This window comes from Chrysemys picta, chromosome 19, assembly GCF_011386835.1.
Source record: "Chrysemys picta bellii isolate R12L10 chromosome 19, ASM1138683v2, whole genome shotgun sequence".
Lineage (NCBI taxonomy): Eukaryota > Metazoa > Chordata > Testudines > Emydidae > Chrysemys > Chrysemys picta.
The window spans coordinates 12,861,228-12,882,151 of NC_088809.1; the positions used below are offsets into that span (position 1 = coordinate 12,861,228).

The following is a 20,924-nucleotide window of genomic DNA, read 5'->3' on the forward strand; positions in this document are numbered from 1 at the left end:
TTGCAAAACAGCTGATGCATGAAGTGTGACTGGCTCTTGACAATCTTTTCATAAGGATGCCAGTTACAAGACTGCCCATCAAGAAGTGAATAAATGGAGCTGTATCAGCCACAACAGCTTTCCTGCCTTTGAATATAATAACCAACTTAAAAGGAGAGACGGGTTTTTTTTTTTGTTGGCTTCCTGAAGCTCCCTAACTAATGGTTACAACTAGAGCTAGTCAAAATTTTTCTGATGGAATACTTTACCACCGGAAAATATTGATTCATCCAAATTGAAACATTCTGCAGGAACGTGTCAATTTTGGCAAAATGTAATTAACGCCCCCCATACCCTCAGCTTCGAAAAGAAGCATTTCAACCTTATCTGAATGGAACATTTTGATTTTTCATTTAAAAAACAACTTTGTTTCAAAATGTATTTTAGATTACATTATACACTATAATATAACATTTTAAAACGTTAAAATAGAAATAAAATGTTTACATTTTAGCTAAACAAAATGTGTACAGTGACCTGAATCAAAATTTGTTGAAAATGTCATTTTGCAGGAAATTTAGAAATTCAATGTTTCTTTCCAATTCAGAACAAAACCAATTTTGAAATCATGCCATTTCCCATAAATGGAAATTCCAGTTTCCACACAGCTCTACTAACAATCCAGATTATTCATAAAAAGAAATCCACCCTCTAATTTTGGAAACCATTATAATTTCAGCCCCTAATTGAAAATCCACAGGAGTGCCAATATAAAAGACCATACGCTATCTTCTACATTTGTTTAAAATAGTGTAAATTTGGAGTGATCACACTGATCTAAATAGAGCCACTCCAACTTTATATTGGTGTAAAGGTTGAGGCTTGATCCCGCAAGATGCTGAGCAGCCTTCTGGTTTTGATACTGCAAAGTACCTAGGCATGTGCTTAACTTTAAGATTGTGAGTAATCCCATTGACTTCAGGTCTTCACTAAAACACATCCCTTTTTAAAAAAGGAGAAGGTCTAGAAATCCTCCAGATCTAGCTTTTCTAGTCAGGAAAATAATCACTGGCAGATTTGGCTTAAAGGAGGCTTGGCACAATGGGGCAGATCCCAACGTAGCTACATCAGTTTACATCAGCTGAGGATCTGTCCCCAAATCTCCACAGGTACCTCACAATTCCTTCCTATATTTCCATAGTCATGTGCAATATGTATCAGAGATGTCTACATTGGCCTGTCAAACCTTGTATAAAGCAAGTTCATCTGAATTGTGCTTGAACTGGCCAAGCTAATTTAGTGAAAGCCCCAGCCTAGAAGTGGGGTACATTAATCTTCAAATAGACCAATACTTCTTACATCTCTTTGGTACCATGTCTCTCTCAATTCAGGTGAGAATGGAGATATTCCTCAACTCCAAGCTGGACAATTTAAGGGGTCAGATCCTCAGCTGGTGTAAATCAGCTTAGCTCCACTGACTAAGAATTCTTCTGTTACAAATATAAACACTGAGTTATCCTTAGTTCAGGGGACAGCCTTTGTAATCGTATTCCTTGGGGGATTACTCTGCATTACTAGGGATAGTAACCCTGGACCACGGCCCCTAGCATCCCTACACCCACCTCTTTGTGGTTTTGTGCCAAGCTCTTTTGGTTCATTTTGCTGAGGCTTCACTCAGAACCCTCATAAATTTCTGTAGCACAGAGGGACATATTAAATGAGCAACCCCTCCACCTCTCCTTGCAATGCTCTCTCTGCCAGTGCCGGTACATCCTTAGCCAACCAGGGAGCTAGCAGGGCTGGGCTATAGGGGCTCCTCCTCCAAAGGGGGCAGGATTGCACCTCTCTTTCCTAAGCCTGTCAGCGAACAGCTGAACATCTCTAGTTTCATGCATGTAACGATTAAAAAAAAAAAAAAGTAGCCGTGCTTATTCAGCAGATTATAAAGAGCTATTTAGAAAATGCACCTTTCTTCCTGATCTGTCCGTGCCTTTGTATATATATGACCAAAGGTCCCAGCTGATCATTTCTTTTCCTGCACAGCCAGGAGGTTTCCAGCAGCAGCAGCAGCAACACCAGCCACGGGCAGTACAATACTGTAAGTCACCAGGACTGTTTTTTTTTCTCTGTTTAGAAGGGAATGTCTCTCTGAAAGCTCATATCCATCTTGCTCCCAATTTGTTTTCTAGCAAAGACAGTATGTGATGGATTTAGTTTTCAAAACCCTCTGGGTATTTCTTGTTGTTGTTGGTATGATTGTGTTCTCACACCAGATGCAGTGACAGTGAGGTGCCGGTTTTGCAACAAGAGCATAAATGAATGATGCAATCCTATAGAGGGGAATCATCATCACTTTGCCAGATGAAAGCATTACCCAAAAAGCTGGAGAGGTCCTATGTTTATGGCTATCTCATTTGGTCTCCTTTGCCTTTTCCTCATCTATTTTTTATAAAGTATTTGAAGCAATTTACCCCTATGCATTGCTGTCAAATGTCAACTGACAGTTGCAAGTAACCCATCTGTTGATTCAAAATGCAAATATTTATTTACATTGCTTCCTTTAAAGCTGAACTGAAAATCAACAAGTTGAAGCAGGCTCAGTGATACTAGTACACCCAAACTCCCAAGGACTATTATTTGGTCTTTTAATGTAATTACTACTAATAATAATTTGCTCAACTATAGCTCCTTTCATTTGAAGAGCTCAAAGTGCTTTTCTAGCATTGTGAATTAAGCCTCACAACAACCTTGTGAGGTAGGTATTTGTATTCCCATTTTACAGATAGGGGAATTGAGGCACAGAGAGATTAAGTAATTTGCCTCATCCTAACATGCAGGCCAATCCAGCACCAGCTGAAGTCAAGGGAAAGACTCCCATTAACTTCAGTGGGAGTTGGACCAAGCCCCACAGTACGTGGCAGAGTTGATACTAGAACCAATTACTCCTGATTCTTATTTCTCTTTAGTTCACTAGAAACAATGGAATATAGTAAGAGTTTATTTCACACCTGTTCCACAAACCAGGGTTCAGTTCTGCCAAGGGAATATAGTAATATCTCAGGATTGATTCTGTTCTCACATACACAGATGTAACCAAGGAGTAACTCTTTTGAAGTAATTGATATTACACGAGGGTTAAACCAGTGTAAGTGAGATCAAAATCAGGCCTCTTGTGCAGTCCATTACTATTGATAAGGCGTTTACAGTTTCACTGAAGAGGAAGGGGGGTGGGAAAGTGGGAAACACCAGATACTGTTTGTGATGTGAACCACAGCCCTAATGAACAGTTTAAGGAGGTACTTTTGGTAACTATTTCACTAAGGTTCAGTTCATCTTCATTTTTTTATGGCAACAAGTGCAAATGCAACAAAAAGTAACAATGTGGATGTGGATGGGGATGGGGATGGGTAGCACTTCTGAAAACTAACATATGATAACAAGTGAAGTGAGATCGGGATGTTGATTTTCCGATCTCACTAGGCAAATCAATGCCTAGTTACATCATGCTAGAAATAAACGCAGCCAGAAAACCACATGGCTTCTGAACATCATTCCCTTTTTCCTCTTGAAGTATTATTTATCAGACGTTTTGCTTTTCACAATGTACAAAACATTCTTCCTCAAAGGATCAGAAAACTGGAAATATTTCAATTGTTTTCTTTAAACAATAACATTTGGCCCTGCATAGCTGCTAGTCCTAATCCACTGGCTCCATCGCCGCTAGGTTGTGTAACAGAACTCATCTGTAAACTGTGTATGTGCCAGTGCTTCTTCTGAGTGTCCAGGCAAATCCAGATGGTTGTGGAAAGATCTACTTTCCCTTCCTTGCCACTGTGAAAGCTTATGGCCAAATACATTTGTTAGTCTCTAAGGTGCCACAAGGACTCCTCATTGTTTTTGCTGATACAGACTAACACGGCTACCACTCTGAAACCTGCCCTCTTTGTTCCTCTTTTCTCTTCATTGTTGTCTTTCCTTTCCCCCAACTGTTCTACTTTGCTCTTCTTTCTGATTCTCTGAACCTTTATTCTCTTCTCTTAAATCTTCTCTGATCTCTCCTTTTCCACTGGCTTCTTCTCTTTCCCATTTTCTTCTTTCACCTTTTTGTCCACCTTCTTCCATTCACTTATCAGACTTGTATGAATGCTTGCTGCGTAGAACCTTTCCAAAGTTGAAATGACAGAGTCAGAAGTCTAGCCTTCCTTCCAGAAGTCAAATGAAGTAACTCCTCACTTAACATGGTAGTTATGTTCCTGAAAAAATGCTACTTTAAGAGAAACAATGTTAAGTGAATCCAATTTCCCCATAAGAATTAATCTAAATAGGGGAGTTAAGTTCCAGGGAATTTTTTTTTGCCAGACAAAATATACACACACACACACACACACACACACACAGTATAAGTTTTAAACAAACAATTTAATACTGTACACAGCAATGATGATTGTGAAGCTTGGTTGAGGTGGTGAAGTCAGAGGGTGGGATATTTCCCAGGGAATGCCTTCCTGCTAAATGATGAACTAGCACTCGGCGGAGCCCTCAAGGGTTAACGCATTGTTGTTAATGTAGCCTCACACTCGACAAGGCAGCACAAATGGAAGGATGAGACACAGCATGGCAGTGGTTGCAAACTGAAAGGGGTGATGAACCCACACTATCCCACTGGAGAACACCACTCCCTCCACTTTCCAAAGTGCTGGGGTGTGTGTGAGAGACACTGTGTGTGTGTGTGTGTGTGAGAGAGAGAGAGAGGGGAGAGACCGGACATACACTGTATATATATATATGTGTGTGTGTGAGAGAGAAAGACACACACACACACAGACACATACCTTGTGTGTGTGTGTGTGTATGTGAGAGAGAGAGAGAGAGGGAGGGAGAGACAGAGAGATATGCCGTGTGTGTGTGAGAGAGAGAGAGACGTGCATTGCCCCTTTAAGTATGCTGACCCCACTCTAAGTACACTGCCTTTTTAAGTACTGTAGCTCAGCAAGTTGAGACAGCAGCTGCTGCAAGCAAGCTCCCGTCCCCTCCCCCCCGGCTCTGTGGAGATGGGGTACATGAGCGGGGGGAGGGGGACACCCTGCCATTAGCACTCCTCTTCTCCCTCCCTCCCTCCTGGGAACAGCTCCAAGGCAGAGGGTAGAGCAGCACACAGCAGTGGGGGGAGGGACAGCTGAACTGCCAGGCAATTGATATTATCGCCTGCTGGGCGGCTGCCACACAGGGAACTTAGGGGAGCTGATAGGGGGGCTGCCGGTGCACCCTGGTTCCAAGCCCCCACCAGCTAGCTCCAACAGGCTGCTCTTTCTGCAAGTAGTGGACAAAGCAGGCGGCTGCCAAACAACGTTATAAGGGAGCATTGCACAACTTTAAACGAGCGTCTTCTCTAATTGATCAGCAGCGTGACAATGTTAACCGGGACAACATTAAGTGAGGAGTTGCTGTGCTAGAAAGAGGCAGGCGTTTCCAATTTGATTTACCTGCATCTTTCACCTGGAGATAGGCCTAACTGATCTTAGTTGTGCGAATTCATCCTTTTCTGTCTATACTGCACAAACCTCAGTGCATCTATACTAGTAGTTTCTCTTTTTTCTCAGTGCAACTGATCTTTGTCAGCCTTAGAAGATTACATAACCTCTTGAACCATGGGTCTCTGGAGTAAAGCCAAACACGTGATAGTTCCTGATTCTCTTCTACTTGGAAGTTTGACAAAGTTTTCAGTTCTCCTTCCACTCTTTTTGAGATCTCGTACACTATACGTCTGCGCAATGTCCTGGTCTTTATGTTCATCTGTTTCCAAACAACACCTGCTTGTGAATAACCTAGCAACTCCTTCCTTGTGCAGGCTGTGCTCTTAACTGTTGTACTCCACCTCATTTGAGGAACCGCCAGAGAGAAAGGTGCTGGGCATTGCTTTCAGCACTGGAGAAAAGTCAGATTAGAGACCATCTCTGTCTACTTCCTCCAGTGTCTCCCCTCCCCCCTTCCATGTTTGTGCTCTGTTTGAAGAGGTTCTTAATGGGTGGGACATGACCCAGAAGTGGGTTCCCAGGTGCTTTGTTGGTGTGGCAAAATCACTGGGTCAGGAGGGCCCAGTGGGAGTTTGGACTGATGCTGTGACTGCTCCCTCTGCCCCGACCTGACCCCTATTGTTCAGTACCAGTCACGGGACAGCTCGGTGCTCTACCTGCTCCCCTGTTACTTTCAATTCCAGGGCTAGGGAAATGGCTTCAAGATTCTGTGGAACTGGTTCTGTAGCCCCTTGGAATGATGCTTCCTAACCCTAGAGCTCCTTGAGCTGTGCAGGCATGGAGGACAAAAGAGGAAGAACCCCATTTCACCTGAGGTGTATCAACCCTCACCAATTCCAGCAGCATTGGCTATACCTACTTAAGAGCCCCTCACTGCAGTAGCATCAGCCTCTCTACCCCAGGCATGCTCTGCACCAGCTGCCACACCCCACAAGTCCTCCATCTCCACCTTTTTGATCAGCAGCCCAAAATGCCCCAACAATTAGTTCATGACTCAAAATCCTATCTGTAGTGTGTGGTGAGATGATTTTCCAGAGATTTTGCAGATTGCAGGCCAAAGGAGATTAGAAACATCTGCTCTTTTTTACACATCAACCCCGGATTCTTCTCAGGGATCAAGATCATACTGCCTAAGCATCTCCTTCCACAAAGCATGGCCTTAAAGTACTTTCCAAAGAGTCACTGCATGTAATAAAGAGAAGGAAGTGTTGGTCTCAGAGGTAACGTCACAGCTGGCATCCATGTTTTTTCTCTCCATCCTATATCCCAGTCCATCAAAGTCAGCAGCAATGGCTACGTCACAGCAGGGAATGTCCAGGAAAGGGAGCAAACTGGAAGCGCTGATTCCAGGGAGAGGCAGAAACCAGTTGGCGCCCATGATTAGGGTTTCTGCCTATCCCAGTTTTCACAGGATAGATCAGATTTTGAGGAGGCATATCCTGAAAATATATTTCAGGCTGGCACTACATTATCACATGGCAATGCTGTATCGCCACAGGATGATATTGCATCATGATGTGATATTGCAATGCAACCTCACGTTCTCACGATGCAACATGATAACTGCATAAGGATGGATCAGCATTGGGACATCATGACACAAATGTCATGCCACTCTAATACAACATGTTTGTCCGGTAAGGCAAACTTTAAAACCAGCAACTATAGCCAGGGTTGAATTCTTGATGGACTTCATAATTTTTCTGCAGACTGGATTTGAACAGCATGCTATCCCACAAATGTCAGTACATGCTCTTTTCAATTCCATTGCTCAATCACATGGTTTTCCAACTCTGCCCCAAAGTCAAAGCAAACAATTCCAGTAATGGCATGACCAGGCAGATATGAAGTCAATTTCAAGTTAAGGCTGATGCAATGTAAACCTGGAATTCAGTCACATACCCACCCACTGTGAAACCATAGTTTAGTACCAACCTGTAGGTATTGCAGGGAGGTTTATGTTTTATTCCTATAGCTACGTCGTAGCACTAAGTTTCTTTTGCATGCCATGTTCATGTAATATTATTGTATTAAGTGTTCTTTATCCAATTGCATAAGTGTAAAGTGGTGAATCACAGAAAAGTACATGATGATGTCCCTACTCCAGAGAGCTTATAGGCTAAGTGCTCGGGGTAGATTGAAGTTTACAATCTGCCCTGAGTGAGGGGCAATGTGTAGCTGCATTACCCCAGAGTCAGAGTCCGGTCCCTGCTTCCCCGTAGTGCCCTGAGAGAAATAGGCTGCACCAGCCATTTTCTTAGAACCGGTTACTCGCCCTCCACACTGGCTCAGCTGTGCCAGAGCTCTGCCCACTCCCTCTGCCCTACCTACCCACTCCCAGCCCACCTGCATGGGAGGGGAATAGCAGCCCTGCAGCAGCGGTTCTCCCCATGCCCCTCACACTCCTACCTGTGGGACAGATAAGTGCAGGAGGCTCCTTACATCCCTTTCTATCCCTGTGTGAGAGCACAGCAGAAGTCACAATCTGGTTCTTGTGGAGCGTGCCAAACAAAACCTTAAACCAGACAGACAGACTACATGTAGCACATACTGCTAGTTCACAGGTGCCTTAGTAGAGTTTTATTTGTAATAGGTGTTTTTTGCCAGCTAAATCTCGGTCTCTTCCTCTTGTGGTGATATTTCATGCCCAGTGCTGATAACGTCCTGCTAAATACAGAGGAGCATTTACAAATAAGGAGTTACCTGTTCGAGGTAGCATCTTTGGCTGTTGTCTTCTGTCTCATAATGAAGTACTGGAGCATTCCCATTTATTTGGTTAGCTGTGTACTATATGAACATTTACAAGACCTGCTCAGTCTCTTTGACGACTGTGTGTGTAGTACATACGTTTTCAGTTATTACAATAATTGTTCATAGATCCTTTCATCCCAAAGCTCTTTCCACAGGGTATATACAGCCATTTCATCCACTGGCAGGGCAGAGAGCCATAAACATACTGGTGTTTTACAAAACACAAGGACCCTGCTCCAAGGAATCTCACTCAGACAAATGCCAATACATGAGATAACAGTTTACACACACAGCCATGGAGACATGGTCAGTCAGGGCTCTGTACGAAGGCTACTGTTTAGCACAGGAAGTGAAGAATAACTCAACCAATTGAAAATGCATTGGGAATGTAGCTAGGGTGGATGCAAGTACTCAAATGGGAATTCTGCCACATGACTGGGCTTAATGCCCCTTTCACATGGAAAATGTCTTGGGACAGATAAGTGAGCAGGGCGTCATTCTTTATGTTTCATCAGAGGCTTTTATTTCTGAGTCAGAGTCCTAGCAAAGTGGGGTCCTGGTCCCTGACTGGGGTTCCTAGCTACTGTGGTTATACCTAAGGTAAAGTATAATAATGTGGATCTAGCTCATGAAGAGCCCATTAAAGTCAATGCAAGTGTTGCTCAATTCAGGACTGCTGAATTTGGCCCTAAGTTCTTACTTGGTTTTTAATTAGTCCTTAGATAAAATTCGTATCACTCTCCTGGGAGTTTTATCCAAGAGAGGACCGAGTAATAAATGAGTGAGAACTTCAGGATTTAGCCCAGTAATAATAGGATGGATTTAAATAGCAGCTTTCCTTCTGAACATCTCAACTACATGTAGCCTACCTATAGGTGGGCAAATAGTATTATCTCCATTATATAGACTGGGGAACTGAGGCCATGTCTATACAGAGAGTTTGAAACAGCAATAGGTCAAAGCACACTATGGAACTTTTAGTGTGTGGCGGCAGGGTCCACACAGCCGGTTAGTGTGCAGCACGCTAGTGCATTGTAGATTTACACCCCTGCTTGCCATGCACTAACTCTCTATAGGCAAGCCCTGAGACACAGAAAGGTGAAGAATATTTATCAAATGTCACACAGAGGTGCATTGGCAGCATAGGAAATAATAATAGGACTAAGGTTTCCTGACTCCTAGTCCCCTGCTCTAACTATTCAGCAATGCTGTCTCTCAGTTGCTATTAATCCTACCACCTACTGTCTCTGGACGTCTCCCATCCAAATACTGAATCAGTTCAATCCTTCTTAACTTGTAACATTTACCAGGATCATGCCACAAGCAGGTATATTTTCAGGCAAGGTGGCAAAGAAGTTGACCGTGAGTTTTCTGATATATATTGGGCAGAGGTGGGGAGACTATCCTGGAAAAATTAAAACACTTACCCCACTGCACCCGCTGGCAGCTGTTTTAAGCATTCCCAGAGCCAAGCATTTTCTTACAAAATCAAAACATCTTTTACTTGAAAGATGCCCTTACAGAGCTAGGTGTGTGACGATCAGGGCCCCATCTCCATTGGCAACAGTGAGGAGCCCAAGTGTAAGAAGCGTGTTTTAAAAGGACAAGAAATATGTTCTCTGTGGGAACCAGCCAGGTCCTCTGTAAGGAGCTGTAGGGCATCTTGCCATCAAATTATAGATGAATACACAAGAGGCAAACAAATCTGCATACAGTTTAGTGTGATGAAAAGAAAAGATGAAGCTGTGTGACACGACACCAGATGGCAAGGCATTTTCCCTTCACCCAGGAAGAACAGGGAAGATTCAGGATAATCACATACAGGGATGTATAGTAGAAAGTATAGGTGATTAGAAAACAAATCAACCCCAAAGCAAACCAGCCAAACAATAACATCTGGGGTACGGGGTCGGTCTAAAGCTGTAGCACTGAGTATTTCTCCCAAATACAAACCGATTGCTAAATCTGGAATTACACCTTGCCTATAAAGAGAAAAAGCACAAGATGATTAGTGTGATAGCAGGAAAGTATTCTTATGCTGTTTAACACCCAACTGTAAATCCGGTGTTTCTGATCTGCTGAATTAACTGTGCCCAACACAGTTGGGCTGTGCCTAACAGCCAAGTGAACAGATACAAAAGAAAGGGAAAGCTATTGTATTTCAGCAGTTATTACGCGCCCTGACTGTCCAGCTGAGTGACACTTTCAACTTCTAATTTTTAAACATAGTCCTTTGGGGCAAAGGTTGTGGTCTCATGACATTGTGACTGATGTCTTGATGTGCTGGGTCAAGTTCACTGAGACCAGAAGTATAGTAGGATTTATAAAAGAATTATGTTTACTGTCTGCTGGGCTTAGGCAGAAACTTCGCCTCTGGGCAGATTAATCCCTAACTGTCCTGGATGTGATTTCTTGCATCATCCCCTGGAGCATTTGGCACAGGCTTAAATGGACCAGAGGTCTGATCCTATGTGCTTCTACAAGTCCTTGTGGTGAGAAGTCTTGTTTCCTTAGACCTGAGAGGGTGAGCTGGAATTCAGTGTCACAATTTCTGCAGGAGAGCTGGATTCATAGTTGTTGCATGAAATGTCAAAACTATAAGCTTGAGCCCCATTGGAGCATCAATAGGCAGCTCCTGCAAAGAGCGAATCAACGGCTGAGCCAAATCTCCACTGCCCAACCCCAGCTTTGAACTCAGACTGCTCATCAGCAGGCAGGCACCACAGAGAGCAAATCAGCGACTGAGCCAGGTCTTCACCACTGCCCACTCTCATTAATAAGGGCTGGCTGCATTCAGCACTAGCTGGCAGATGACAGCTCAGTTTCTTAGATGGCTCAACACAGAGTGCAGTGCAATGACCGGCAGAAAGAACTTCTCCTCTTCTCTTGCAGCAGGAAGCTTCCCAGAAGGATGGCCTCCCTCTTGGAGCTGAAGGAAATCTTCCGCAATGCCGATGCAGTGTGCTTTGATGTGGATAGTACAGTCATCAAGGAAGAAGGAATCGATGAGCTGGCGAAGTTCTGTGGAGTTGGGGATGCTGTGGCAGAAATGTACGTACACAATTTGGTGATTGATTCCATTGGCATAGCAATCAATAGTAATAATGGCTCAGCTTCATCCCTGGCCAGTGGAATTACATCAGGGATGAATAGGTTAAAGAGGATCATAGTAATAATAAATAGCATCAATGAATACTGGAATAACTTATAGTTTGGAATTGTGGATATATGGGGCCTGAGCCAACGTTCATTCAAATCTGTCCAATGAACACCAGGCCCCTACTTTGTTAAGGGGCTTTTAGTTAAACTTGGCAAAACAGTAGCACAGCCTGGTCCCTCTTTTTTGTGAAAGAAAGAAAATACATCTTGGGCCATTCTGAAGCCTGATCTTGCCCCCATTGGTGCCAATAGCCAAACTCACATTAACTTCATAGGGAGCAGAATCAGGCCATTACTTAAGGAATGCTGGTCCAATATGGAGAAATAAAATAAAGATTTTGTCAGCTGGTTCAGCCATGCTCAGGTACAGCATGATGTCAGGGCTACCTATCTGCTTTGCCTCATGGTCCCCCTAAATCACAGCATTTATCTTTAGAAGTATCAATGATCCTCTTCCACTGAGCCTGGGGAAAGTGTCTGTTTGAGGTTTGTAAGATATTTATTTACAGCATCCACAGACTTAATGAGTCGCCAATAAGTAGTCATCAATCATCAGTTCAGCTCCACCTTTTTTAAAGCTCTTTGCTGCCCATCTTCTGTATTTTGCCCAGTAATACTGGTCAGGTAACTTCAACCTGCCATGTTAGAGTGCTCTCCCTCTTTGCTCCATTGTAACTAGAGGTGGATCTGAACCGCCACAACATTTTTGGAGGGGGATTTGAAATCTGGCAGCAGTTCTTAAATATCATGCAAATTTCTCAGCTCATACCTTTTCAGAATGTGTACACAACAGAGCCTAGAACTAATGGCACTTATGAATAATTATTCTTCAGTTAAAAGTCTTTGTGACAAATCATCTCCTGTCGAGTGTAACTGATTTGCATGGATTTGTTTGGATCTCAATTCAGGACTCGGAGAGCTATGGGAGGCTCCGTGACATTCAAAGCTGCTTTAACGGCACGACTAGGACTTATACGTCCCTCCTGGGAGCAAGTGCAAAAACTAATTTCAGAACATCCTCCTCAGCTCACACCAGGCATAAGGTAAGATGCGTTTCAAGTGAGCTTCCAAAGCCACAGAAGGCCAGATGCTCAGTTGGTGTAAATCAGCATAGCTGCGTGAAGTCAGTGGAGTTACACCAGCTGGGGATCTGCCCTAGAATGTTTTCCGGCTTGACTTTTACATGGTATGTGATGTTCAAATCGGGATGTTACAGTGGGATGAGTCCATTTCTGTGGACAAGTGTCCACATCAAAGCAGGCACCATCTCGGTGGGTACTAAGGGGCATCCTTGTTGGCAGTCTCCGCACACAGGCGAAGGACTGAATGGTTATGGACAATGATCTATCCCATCACCTTTAGAAGTGGTCTTTCTAGGTCCAAGGTGTGGCCCTTTGATTGCACTGCTGTTGCCCTAGGCGTGTATGTTCTGGAGATATAGAATCTGACCCTGTGAAGTGCTGAGGGCATTCAAATCCCAGGACTGGACCCATCTAGAGGAGTCCGTTCTTCAAGGCTATCAGTTCATTACTAAAGTCACAAACGAAGTTTTAAAGAAATTGGGGCTCAGAGTAAGCATAACTCATTTCAATCTAACAGGTATTTTCTACCCAAAAGCAGTAAGTGACTGAAAAAAGGCTCTTAGTAGAAAACTGCCCTCCTAGCAGGCTCTAATACTATAATACTGAACAGTGTTGTGAGAAGATATTGCATCTGTGTTTTCTCCTTGAACTGAAAAACAGATTTGTTCTCTCTGTAGGGGTGGCAAGAACACAAACAGCACATTGTGTCCTTGTTTGGAATCACGTGATTCTCTTCTCTTTACTTACACTCACCCTCTTCCTTTCCCCCCTCCCCTTTCCTGTTCAGACAGCTCCTCTGCTTTAATCCTGTATTTTCCTGTCTGTGTTCCAGCACTTCCTCTCTTGCGACCGCCTCTGCTGCTTTGCTTTTGCGGCTTGTTGGTCTTTTGTTTTAGGGCACATCTTGCCAGGTGCTGAGTGCCTTCAACTCCCCTCGTCCTCACGGACTGGGGGTGAAATTCTTTTGCCTCCAATACAGCTTTTGATGATTCTTTTTCTGTAGCTATTGCCTTTTCTACAGGAAGGCTGTTGCTGTCCAGTGTTCCCCTAGGAACTATCCAGCAAGAGATACGGCTCAGGGTCAGTGAATCCAAAAGATCAGTTTGTGCTGTAGATAACTTTAAGCACATTCTCTGTGCGGCTTGGTGCTATGGACTCAACCGCCTATATCTCTTGCATATTGTGGATTTTTTTGATGGTCTTATTTCCACATTCAGGAGAATTTCTGGGCGGGATCAGATCTCATTTGTTCACTGGAATTGACCTGAATGTCAAGAAAATTGACCTGAATATCAAGAAAATCAGTTCCCTGATCCACTAATTGCCAGTCTGTGTCTCAGTATAATACAGATTTGTTCTAGCTCCCTTCGTACAAACTCTACGTGAGCCTGCAAAGGAAGAAGGGAAAGTGTAAGGCTGAACTAAAGTATGGTATTGAACCCCAATTCCTGAATAAACAAGGAGAATGCAAATTGTAGTCAGCTTTGTTAATGAACGATATAGTTGGGATTCCTCCTTCCCTCTCCGTTATTTCTTGATCTTGCTAGATATTCAGGGCTGGTTGTTGTGTTTTCTTTTCCTGTAAGGGAGCTGGTAAGCAGGCTTCACCAGCGAGGCATCCAAGTCTTCTTAGTATCCGGAGGGTTTCAGAGCATTGTGGAGCACGTCGCTTTACAGGTGAACATTCCAACAGCAAATGTGTTTGCCAATAGGCTGAAGTTTTACTTTAATGGTAAGATGTGATTGATGGCTCTTTTTTCTACTCATTGATTGTGGGCTACAGTGGCTTAAGAATTTAATGGAAAATCAACATATTGAAATATGATCATTTTGCTTCTATGAATGACCTTTCTGAACTGAGGCTGATGGTTCTCAGTCCCGTTTCTTGTGATTGAGCATCCACCTAATAAATACCATCACTACAAGTGGCACTGATTGTCCCTTGTTGGCCGTCTTAGCAGAGAGGCCAAGGAGAGGTCCGGGTTAAGGCAGTTTGGTGATGTAAAAGCATTTAAAAAGTCACAGGACGTAAGACAGAAAATGAAGTGTGGGTTCCAGTAGTGGCTTTACAGCCAAAATCCATGCTCTACCAGAACCATCCAGCCTGCATCGTCTCAGTGTCAGTTCGGGCACAGCACCAGGCAAGGAAATTGTGAGCCCCTCTTCTTTCTCTCTCTCCTGATGTCTGCCAATCAAACTCTGGGGGGGTGTGCTGTTCTGTGGATGGAAAACCGCAGACTGCTGGGATGTCAGGGTGGCAACTTTCTCCAGCACTAAGTCGTCCCCCCTCACCCCTCCCCAGAAACCCCTTCTCCCAGAACTCCCCTCTCTCCTCCAAACAAAACAAATCCAGTTGAAACAATTTCTGGCTGTACAAATTGTTCATTGGAAGCTATTGTTTTCCCTGAGACAACATAACACGCTAGGGTAAAGAAACAAGCATGGGAAATACCCTACTAGGAATGATAGTTGGTTCAAGCTATTATGTGTCTAGAATAAAGATCAAATACATTATTTTTTTAATTATGGACTGTACTAGGGAAAAGCAGCAAACGTTGGAGCTCCTTTGCACGGCAGCGGAGGCGTAGAAAGTCACATTCTTTTACATTCTTGCTAGGGGTTTGATAAGATTTCAAGTCAAGGTTAAAGACTGTCTAATTAATAACAACACAGTTTCAGTGCTTTTAGCTTCTGCTCTCAGTGACTTTGGGGTAAATCCAGAGTAACTATTGACTTCAATGGACTTGACTTCAGTGGAGTTGCTCTGGATTTTACACCAGTGTAGAGCTGGGCTCAGTGGGGCTCATTATTCTGACTTACACTGATTTAAATGGGGTCACTCCTGGATTACACCGTGACAGTGTAACCGAGGGTAGAACCTGGCCCAATGCATCTGTGAATTTGTGGAATGTTTTGCCTTTGCTCAGCATTCAACACTGTGAAAATTCACACCTTTGTGGCACTGTAAGACCCACAAAGTGATTTAGGTCAAATCCTACAGTTTTTAATGCATGCTTAATTTCCAATTAATTCAGTGGGGGCGTTATGCATGTAAAGCCTTCGGGATTGGGCCCTAATTAGTTATTTCCTAATGAAAAGGCCATGGACAATGTAAAAATCCCTCTTGATTTTCAAGAAGTTCATTGGTGTCTTTCCTAGGTACCTGTGATTCTCTGCAACCCACTGAAGCAATTGCACATGCTGCCCAAGTATCTAACTCCTCCTCCCCATATGTTTTTAGGAGAATATGCAGGGTTTGATGAGACACAACCAACAGCTGAATCAGGTGGAAAAGGAAAAGTTATCAGTCATCTGAAGGAACAGTTTCACTTTAAGAAGGTAGTTATGATTGGAGATGGAGCTACAGACATGGAGGCATGTCCCCCTGCTGTGAGTATCCAAGAACGGGATTTCCCCTTTAAACAAATGCTTTCTTATGTTTATATATATAAAGCAATGGCAAGACATCATCTGTTTGACTGTTATACAGTATTTAAGAGGGATCATTAATGCCTTTCAATCTATTCTGAAACAGTATCTTGTGGGCTATTTGCAGCAGCAAAGGCTGAGACAGAGATCAGATTTCCTGCCTGACACCAAGAGGGGGATGTACTGATGGGCATTCACCTCCCTGTGTCAGCAGGCAGTGGGATCACCTGAGGATGGAACAAGGGATCAGGCCATTCACTCATGTACCCCTTTCATTCTGGGTCTGGGTCACACACGCACACTCATCATGTCTCTCTCTTCTTTGTGCCATTTGAGCAAACACCCACACCTGCAGCTGAGGTCATCACCTCCCTGCCTCTCCAGCCTCTTATATGAGAACCTGAAAAGAAACATCATAATCCTGTTATCACCTTACACGCATCACTCTCCCTATAGCCCACCCAAGCTTCTCTTCTGATTGCTCCCTTTGGCTCCTTGACCCACTCCCAGCTCCTTGCCTTCTTTCATGTTGCACTTGGAACAGACTTGGAAGCCAGCCAAGCACATTCCCTCAGAAATCTGAAAACCCTCCAGTGCCACTAAGCAGCCCACTAATGCCTTCCAGCTGGTTTGGACAATATTGTTCGGCACTCAACCTGCCTTTTAGACAGTGGCCAGCACCTCCAGATTTGCAATCCTTTCTTTGGTATTGTTTACCTTTTTTAAAGGCATTGCTTGCGCGCGCGCACACACACACACACGCCACATCTTTTGTCAGCGTAGCACTAGGATTCCTGCTATTACTGTTAGTATCATGGTGCTTCTACACAGATTCCATCAAGTGCCAAGATCTCAACCTGGGCCACTGATTTATGGTGCTTAGGAAGCACGCTCCTGCACCCTTCTGGTGCATGTGCTGCCTAATACTAGCAGAGCAAGGGTGCTAGTCTGATGGCTTGGAGGGGTGGGTACCAAGATCCTTTCTTGCACCAGAGATGACTTCTCATGGGGATGGAGCAGACACCTGCCATCCCATCCCCTCCCCCGAACATGGCAGCTCTCACAGAACTGGGAATAATTTAAAAAAGAATTAAAAACACAACCTAAAAAAACAAAAAATAGTGCCTTTTTACAGTGGGTGTGGATCTAACTTGCAACTGTCCATTATAGTCAAGTACCTTGCTAGAATACTAATGCTCTTGCTCTGTCAGAATCAGGAAGCATGTATCTTAATGCGGGCCTGGGATGTGCTCCCCAAGTACCATAAAATCAGCACTGCGGTATAAGGAACATGCATGATGCTAGTTCCAAGTGCCAGTGCTTGTGTGATTCTATTATTTTTAATGCTAACAGTGCCCATCTTGGCAGCAAGTGTATGCACTACGATTCCAGATTAATATTTGTTTAATGCCTGAAATATCTCATGAAACAACAAGAAGTGAAAGTTTAAATGTTGCATTTTCATTGATCTAGATTGTCTAGGCTCTAGAAATGATGATTGTTCTTGGTTAATGATTTGAGCCATTATTAGTTAATGATTACATTTGGTATCTGTCTCACGAGGTGAGTGGAGTTAAAATAAATAGCATAGGTATAATTGTGATATTGTGCATAAACATTCGCCTGTGAACTCCTACTGGACCGTTAGGAGTTCAAGGTACAGTAGCAGCATAAGTCACAGGAATTTTCCTCAGATTTTTCAGTGACCCTGCTCCCATGGCAAAGTTCCCATTGACTTCAAGGGTGCAAGATCAAGCCTTTAATGAAATCCATCCTAGGAACAAACACAGAAAGGCAAATTTTTTTTGGTGAGGGGTTTTTGCTACAGTTTTTGAGGATAAACTCATTCTTTTTTTTAAATTGAACATATTTACACTAAAAATCCCCATTTGATTAGTGGAAAGCTCAATATACAAACCTATTCATTTCTGTTTTGCTAGGATTGCTTCATTGGATTCGGAGGAAATGTAATCAGGAAACAAGTAAAGGAGAAAGCCAAATGGTACATCACTCACTTTGACGAACTGCTTAAAGAACTGGAAGAACGATAAGTTATACAGTAACATAGTATTTTTATTAACAATTATAGTAGATCAATATATACAATGCAATTAAACGTATTTGTTTGCACAATTGTGTACTAAATTTTTTTATTTGAATTTGATGCTTCCAGATAACTTCCCAAGATGTTCCCTCTCGTACCTGCAGTTCACACTGCAAGTGGTCCCATTCCCATATATTACCCAAACATTTGCTAATCAGAATTCTTATGGGGCAATGGACGCCTTTTATCCGATAATCTTTTCCAAGGTGGAAAAGTCAACGGATTCATTCACTGGCCTATCACAACTGAAAACCCATGTTAAGAATTTATTGGCAAGTTAATAATAAATTATTGGTCTGTGGTTAGTTATAATGTATGTTTCTTCAAATCACTAAGGGCCCCATTCTGCTACTTTCATTCAGCTTGAGTAGCACCTTACTCTCCCGCAGAAGGGTCAGATTTGCTTGGTGCATGACATGGAGGGAAAGGCATGCGCTCCCTGGCTGTGGCCTGACCTACATTAACTAGAACACCATCTGGCTATGGTCCCTTATAGATCATATGCCATCTGAGAACTGGCCAATCAGTTACTTTGCCTCCTCACGCTCCCAACAGGCCTCCCCCTCCCCCATACTGGCGTGGGTAGGTAGGGCAGCTGGCACAGGGTCCAGCTATGCTGGACATGCAGCAATTGAGAAGTCCTCCTGCTGAGGGAATTCTCAGCTGGCCTGAGTGGTGCAAAGGAACCACTTCAGGGTGGAGAATCTGGTGCCATGTTTTCGATGTGCGTGTGTTTGCCTTGTGGAAAACAGTGAGGAACGCCACACCGAGCTGAAAATCTGCTCTGGAATGTGAAAAATAAGCTGCTGCCATTTGCTGAAAAGCATGGTCAGGGCTCACAGTTCCAGCAGACGTGGCATACTTAGTTATGCGATGTACAACTAACTCACGGGGGGCACCGGCTAGGCAGTTTCAGAGGTCACACCTGAGTGTGCAATTGCTTGCTCAACGTGAACGCTTGTTGGCAACTCTCTTAAAAGTTCAGATTTCACACGTCCACTTCTAGTGGTACAGAAAGGACACAAATGTATGCAGCGTAGTTGTAGCTGTGTCACTCCCAGGACATTAGAGACACAAGGTGGGGGGTTTGGTCCAATAAAAGATATGCCTGAGACACTAGGTGGGGGAGGTAATGAGTGAGTCATTTTCTGTACAAAATTCCAAAATACTGCATGAGAACAGTATGGGCGTCGGTTTTCCTCCAAGGAAAGATGAGCATACTATCACCAAAAGATTTGATTTTTTGGTGACTCCTTTCAAGTTTGTTCTTTAGCAAGATTTAGTTGATTAACACCAAGGAGCAGCTAAACCCAACAAGCGGATTTATTTTTGAAAAGGTCTTTCCAAACAGACCTTTCTTAGCGAGGGCTGACTCCGAGGGCAACATCCGCTCTGCTTAATAAATCTGCATCTGTACTCTAGCAATGGGCATGACAGCAGGCTGTTTACTACAAGACGCTTCAGCGGCCTACAAAAAAATACTCTCTTAAATTCATCTTGAAGGAAATCTCAGCAAGTTCCAAGAACAGCTCATGTACAATAAGTCTTTTGTTTGGGGAGGAGCGTTTGAATAGGATGCAGCTGTAGAGTTTCCAGGCACGAGACTGTTTTTTGTTAAGATATCATGACAAAAATCTAACATCCAAAACAGCAGCTCTGGCACTCACTCAGGCCCTGACTCTGCAAACAGTTGTACGCATACTTAATTTTAAGCATGAGTAGTCTGACTGAAGTCAATGCGCTAATTTAAGCCTATGCAGAAGGGTTTGTACAACTGAGGCCTCAATGTACATCTGAAATTCTTCTCCACGCCCGTCACCGTGACGGAGAGTGGAAAATGGAAGCGTGGATTGTACCTGATATTTCATAGGGGTTCTTCAGGTGTGGTTGTTTTGAAAAGTAAGAAAACCGTTCTCCACTGGGCAAACACCAAGCCACACCTCTTCCTAGGAGGAAGTAAGAATTATTATTTAGCTCAGTAAGCAGGTGGCTCTCTTCTCCTGGCTGACCTCTTTGCTCTGTAAAGCACGGAGTGCTAATCAGAGGCAGTACGGCAGTGAGACAGCAGCAGGAGGAAAGTTTCCACATCACAGGTAAGGTGCCAGTCCAACTGCATACAAGATCCATCACAAAAGTGCCCAGGAAAGTTTTGGGAAACAGTGCAAGGAGTGAAGTAACTAGGCAGGCGATCCCCTGACTGGAGAGGAATACACCTCTACCTCGATATAACGCTACCAGATATAACATGAATTCGGATAGAACGCGGTAAAGCAGTGCTCGCGGTGGGGGGCGGGGGGAGGCTGCGCACTCCAGCGGATCAAAGCAAGTTCGATATAACACGGTTTCACCTATAATGCGGTAAGATTTTTTGGCTCCCGAGGACAGCGTTATATTGAGGTAGAGGTGTAGGAGAAAGTAGAGGAAGTTACAGGGGGGAAGGAAAATGCCCTACTTGACACAGAAGAGGAAGGAAAATCATGCAAAGCCATTGCTCACTTACAAAAAATCTGTTCTTCAGTCTATGCTCAAGCACATGCATTATATTCCTTTCCCCACGCTTTCTCTCTCGTGTGTTTAGTTTGTAAGCTCTTGAGCACACAAACCGTTTTTCACTCTGCTTGCACAGTGGCTATAAAAATGAGACACTGGGTGCTACCACAACACAAATAATACCGAAGTTAGGAAATTATTATTAATAAAGTTAGGAAACTATTAAGATGAAAGACCAGATGTGCATAGGTGCTGGACTAGGAGTGTGAGGGGAGAGGGGGTTTCCTGCAGCACCCCTTGGCTTGAAGTGGTTTCCATTATATACAGGATTTACAGTTTGGTTCAATGGCTCTCAGCACCCCCAGCACCCCTGCAGATGTGTGTCACATCCATGTA

At 43.6% G+C, this 20,924-nt stretch overlaps 1 protein-coding gene across 2 annotated transcripts; it reads left to right on the forward strand.

The window, feature by feature from the left end:
* The first annotated feature begins 1,936 nt into the window (after positions 1-1,936).
* Positions 1,937-18,067, forward strand: PSPH (phosphoserine phosphatase). 2 transcript variants are annotated; one of them, XM_005283432.5, is made up of 6 exons: positions 1,937-2,077; positions 11,157-11,315; positions 12,332-12,466; positions 14,092-14,237; positions 15,747-15,895; positions 17,875-18,067. In XM_005283432.5, exons 2-6 carry the CDS (start codon positions 11,176-11,178, stop codon positions 17,983-17,985), a joined length of 681 nt encoding a protein of 226 aa, XP_005283489.1. In that variant the 5' UTR covers positions 1,937-2,077; positions 11,157-11,175; the 3' UTR covers positions 17,986-18,067. The 2 variants fall into 2 exon arrangements, with proteins under 2 accessions (XP_005283489.1, XP_008177108.1); XM_008178886.4 differs by lacking the exon at positions 1,937-2,077 and having other exon boundaries at positions 10,986-11,315.
* Positions 18,068-20,924: the final 2,857 nt, after the last annotated feature.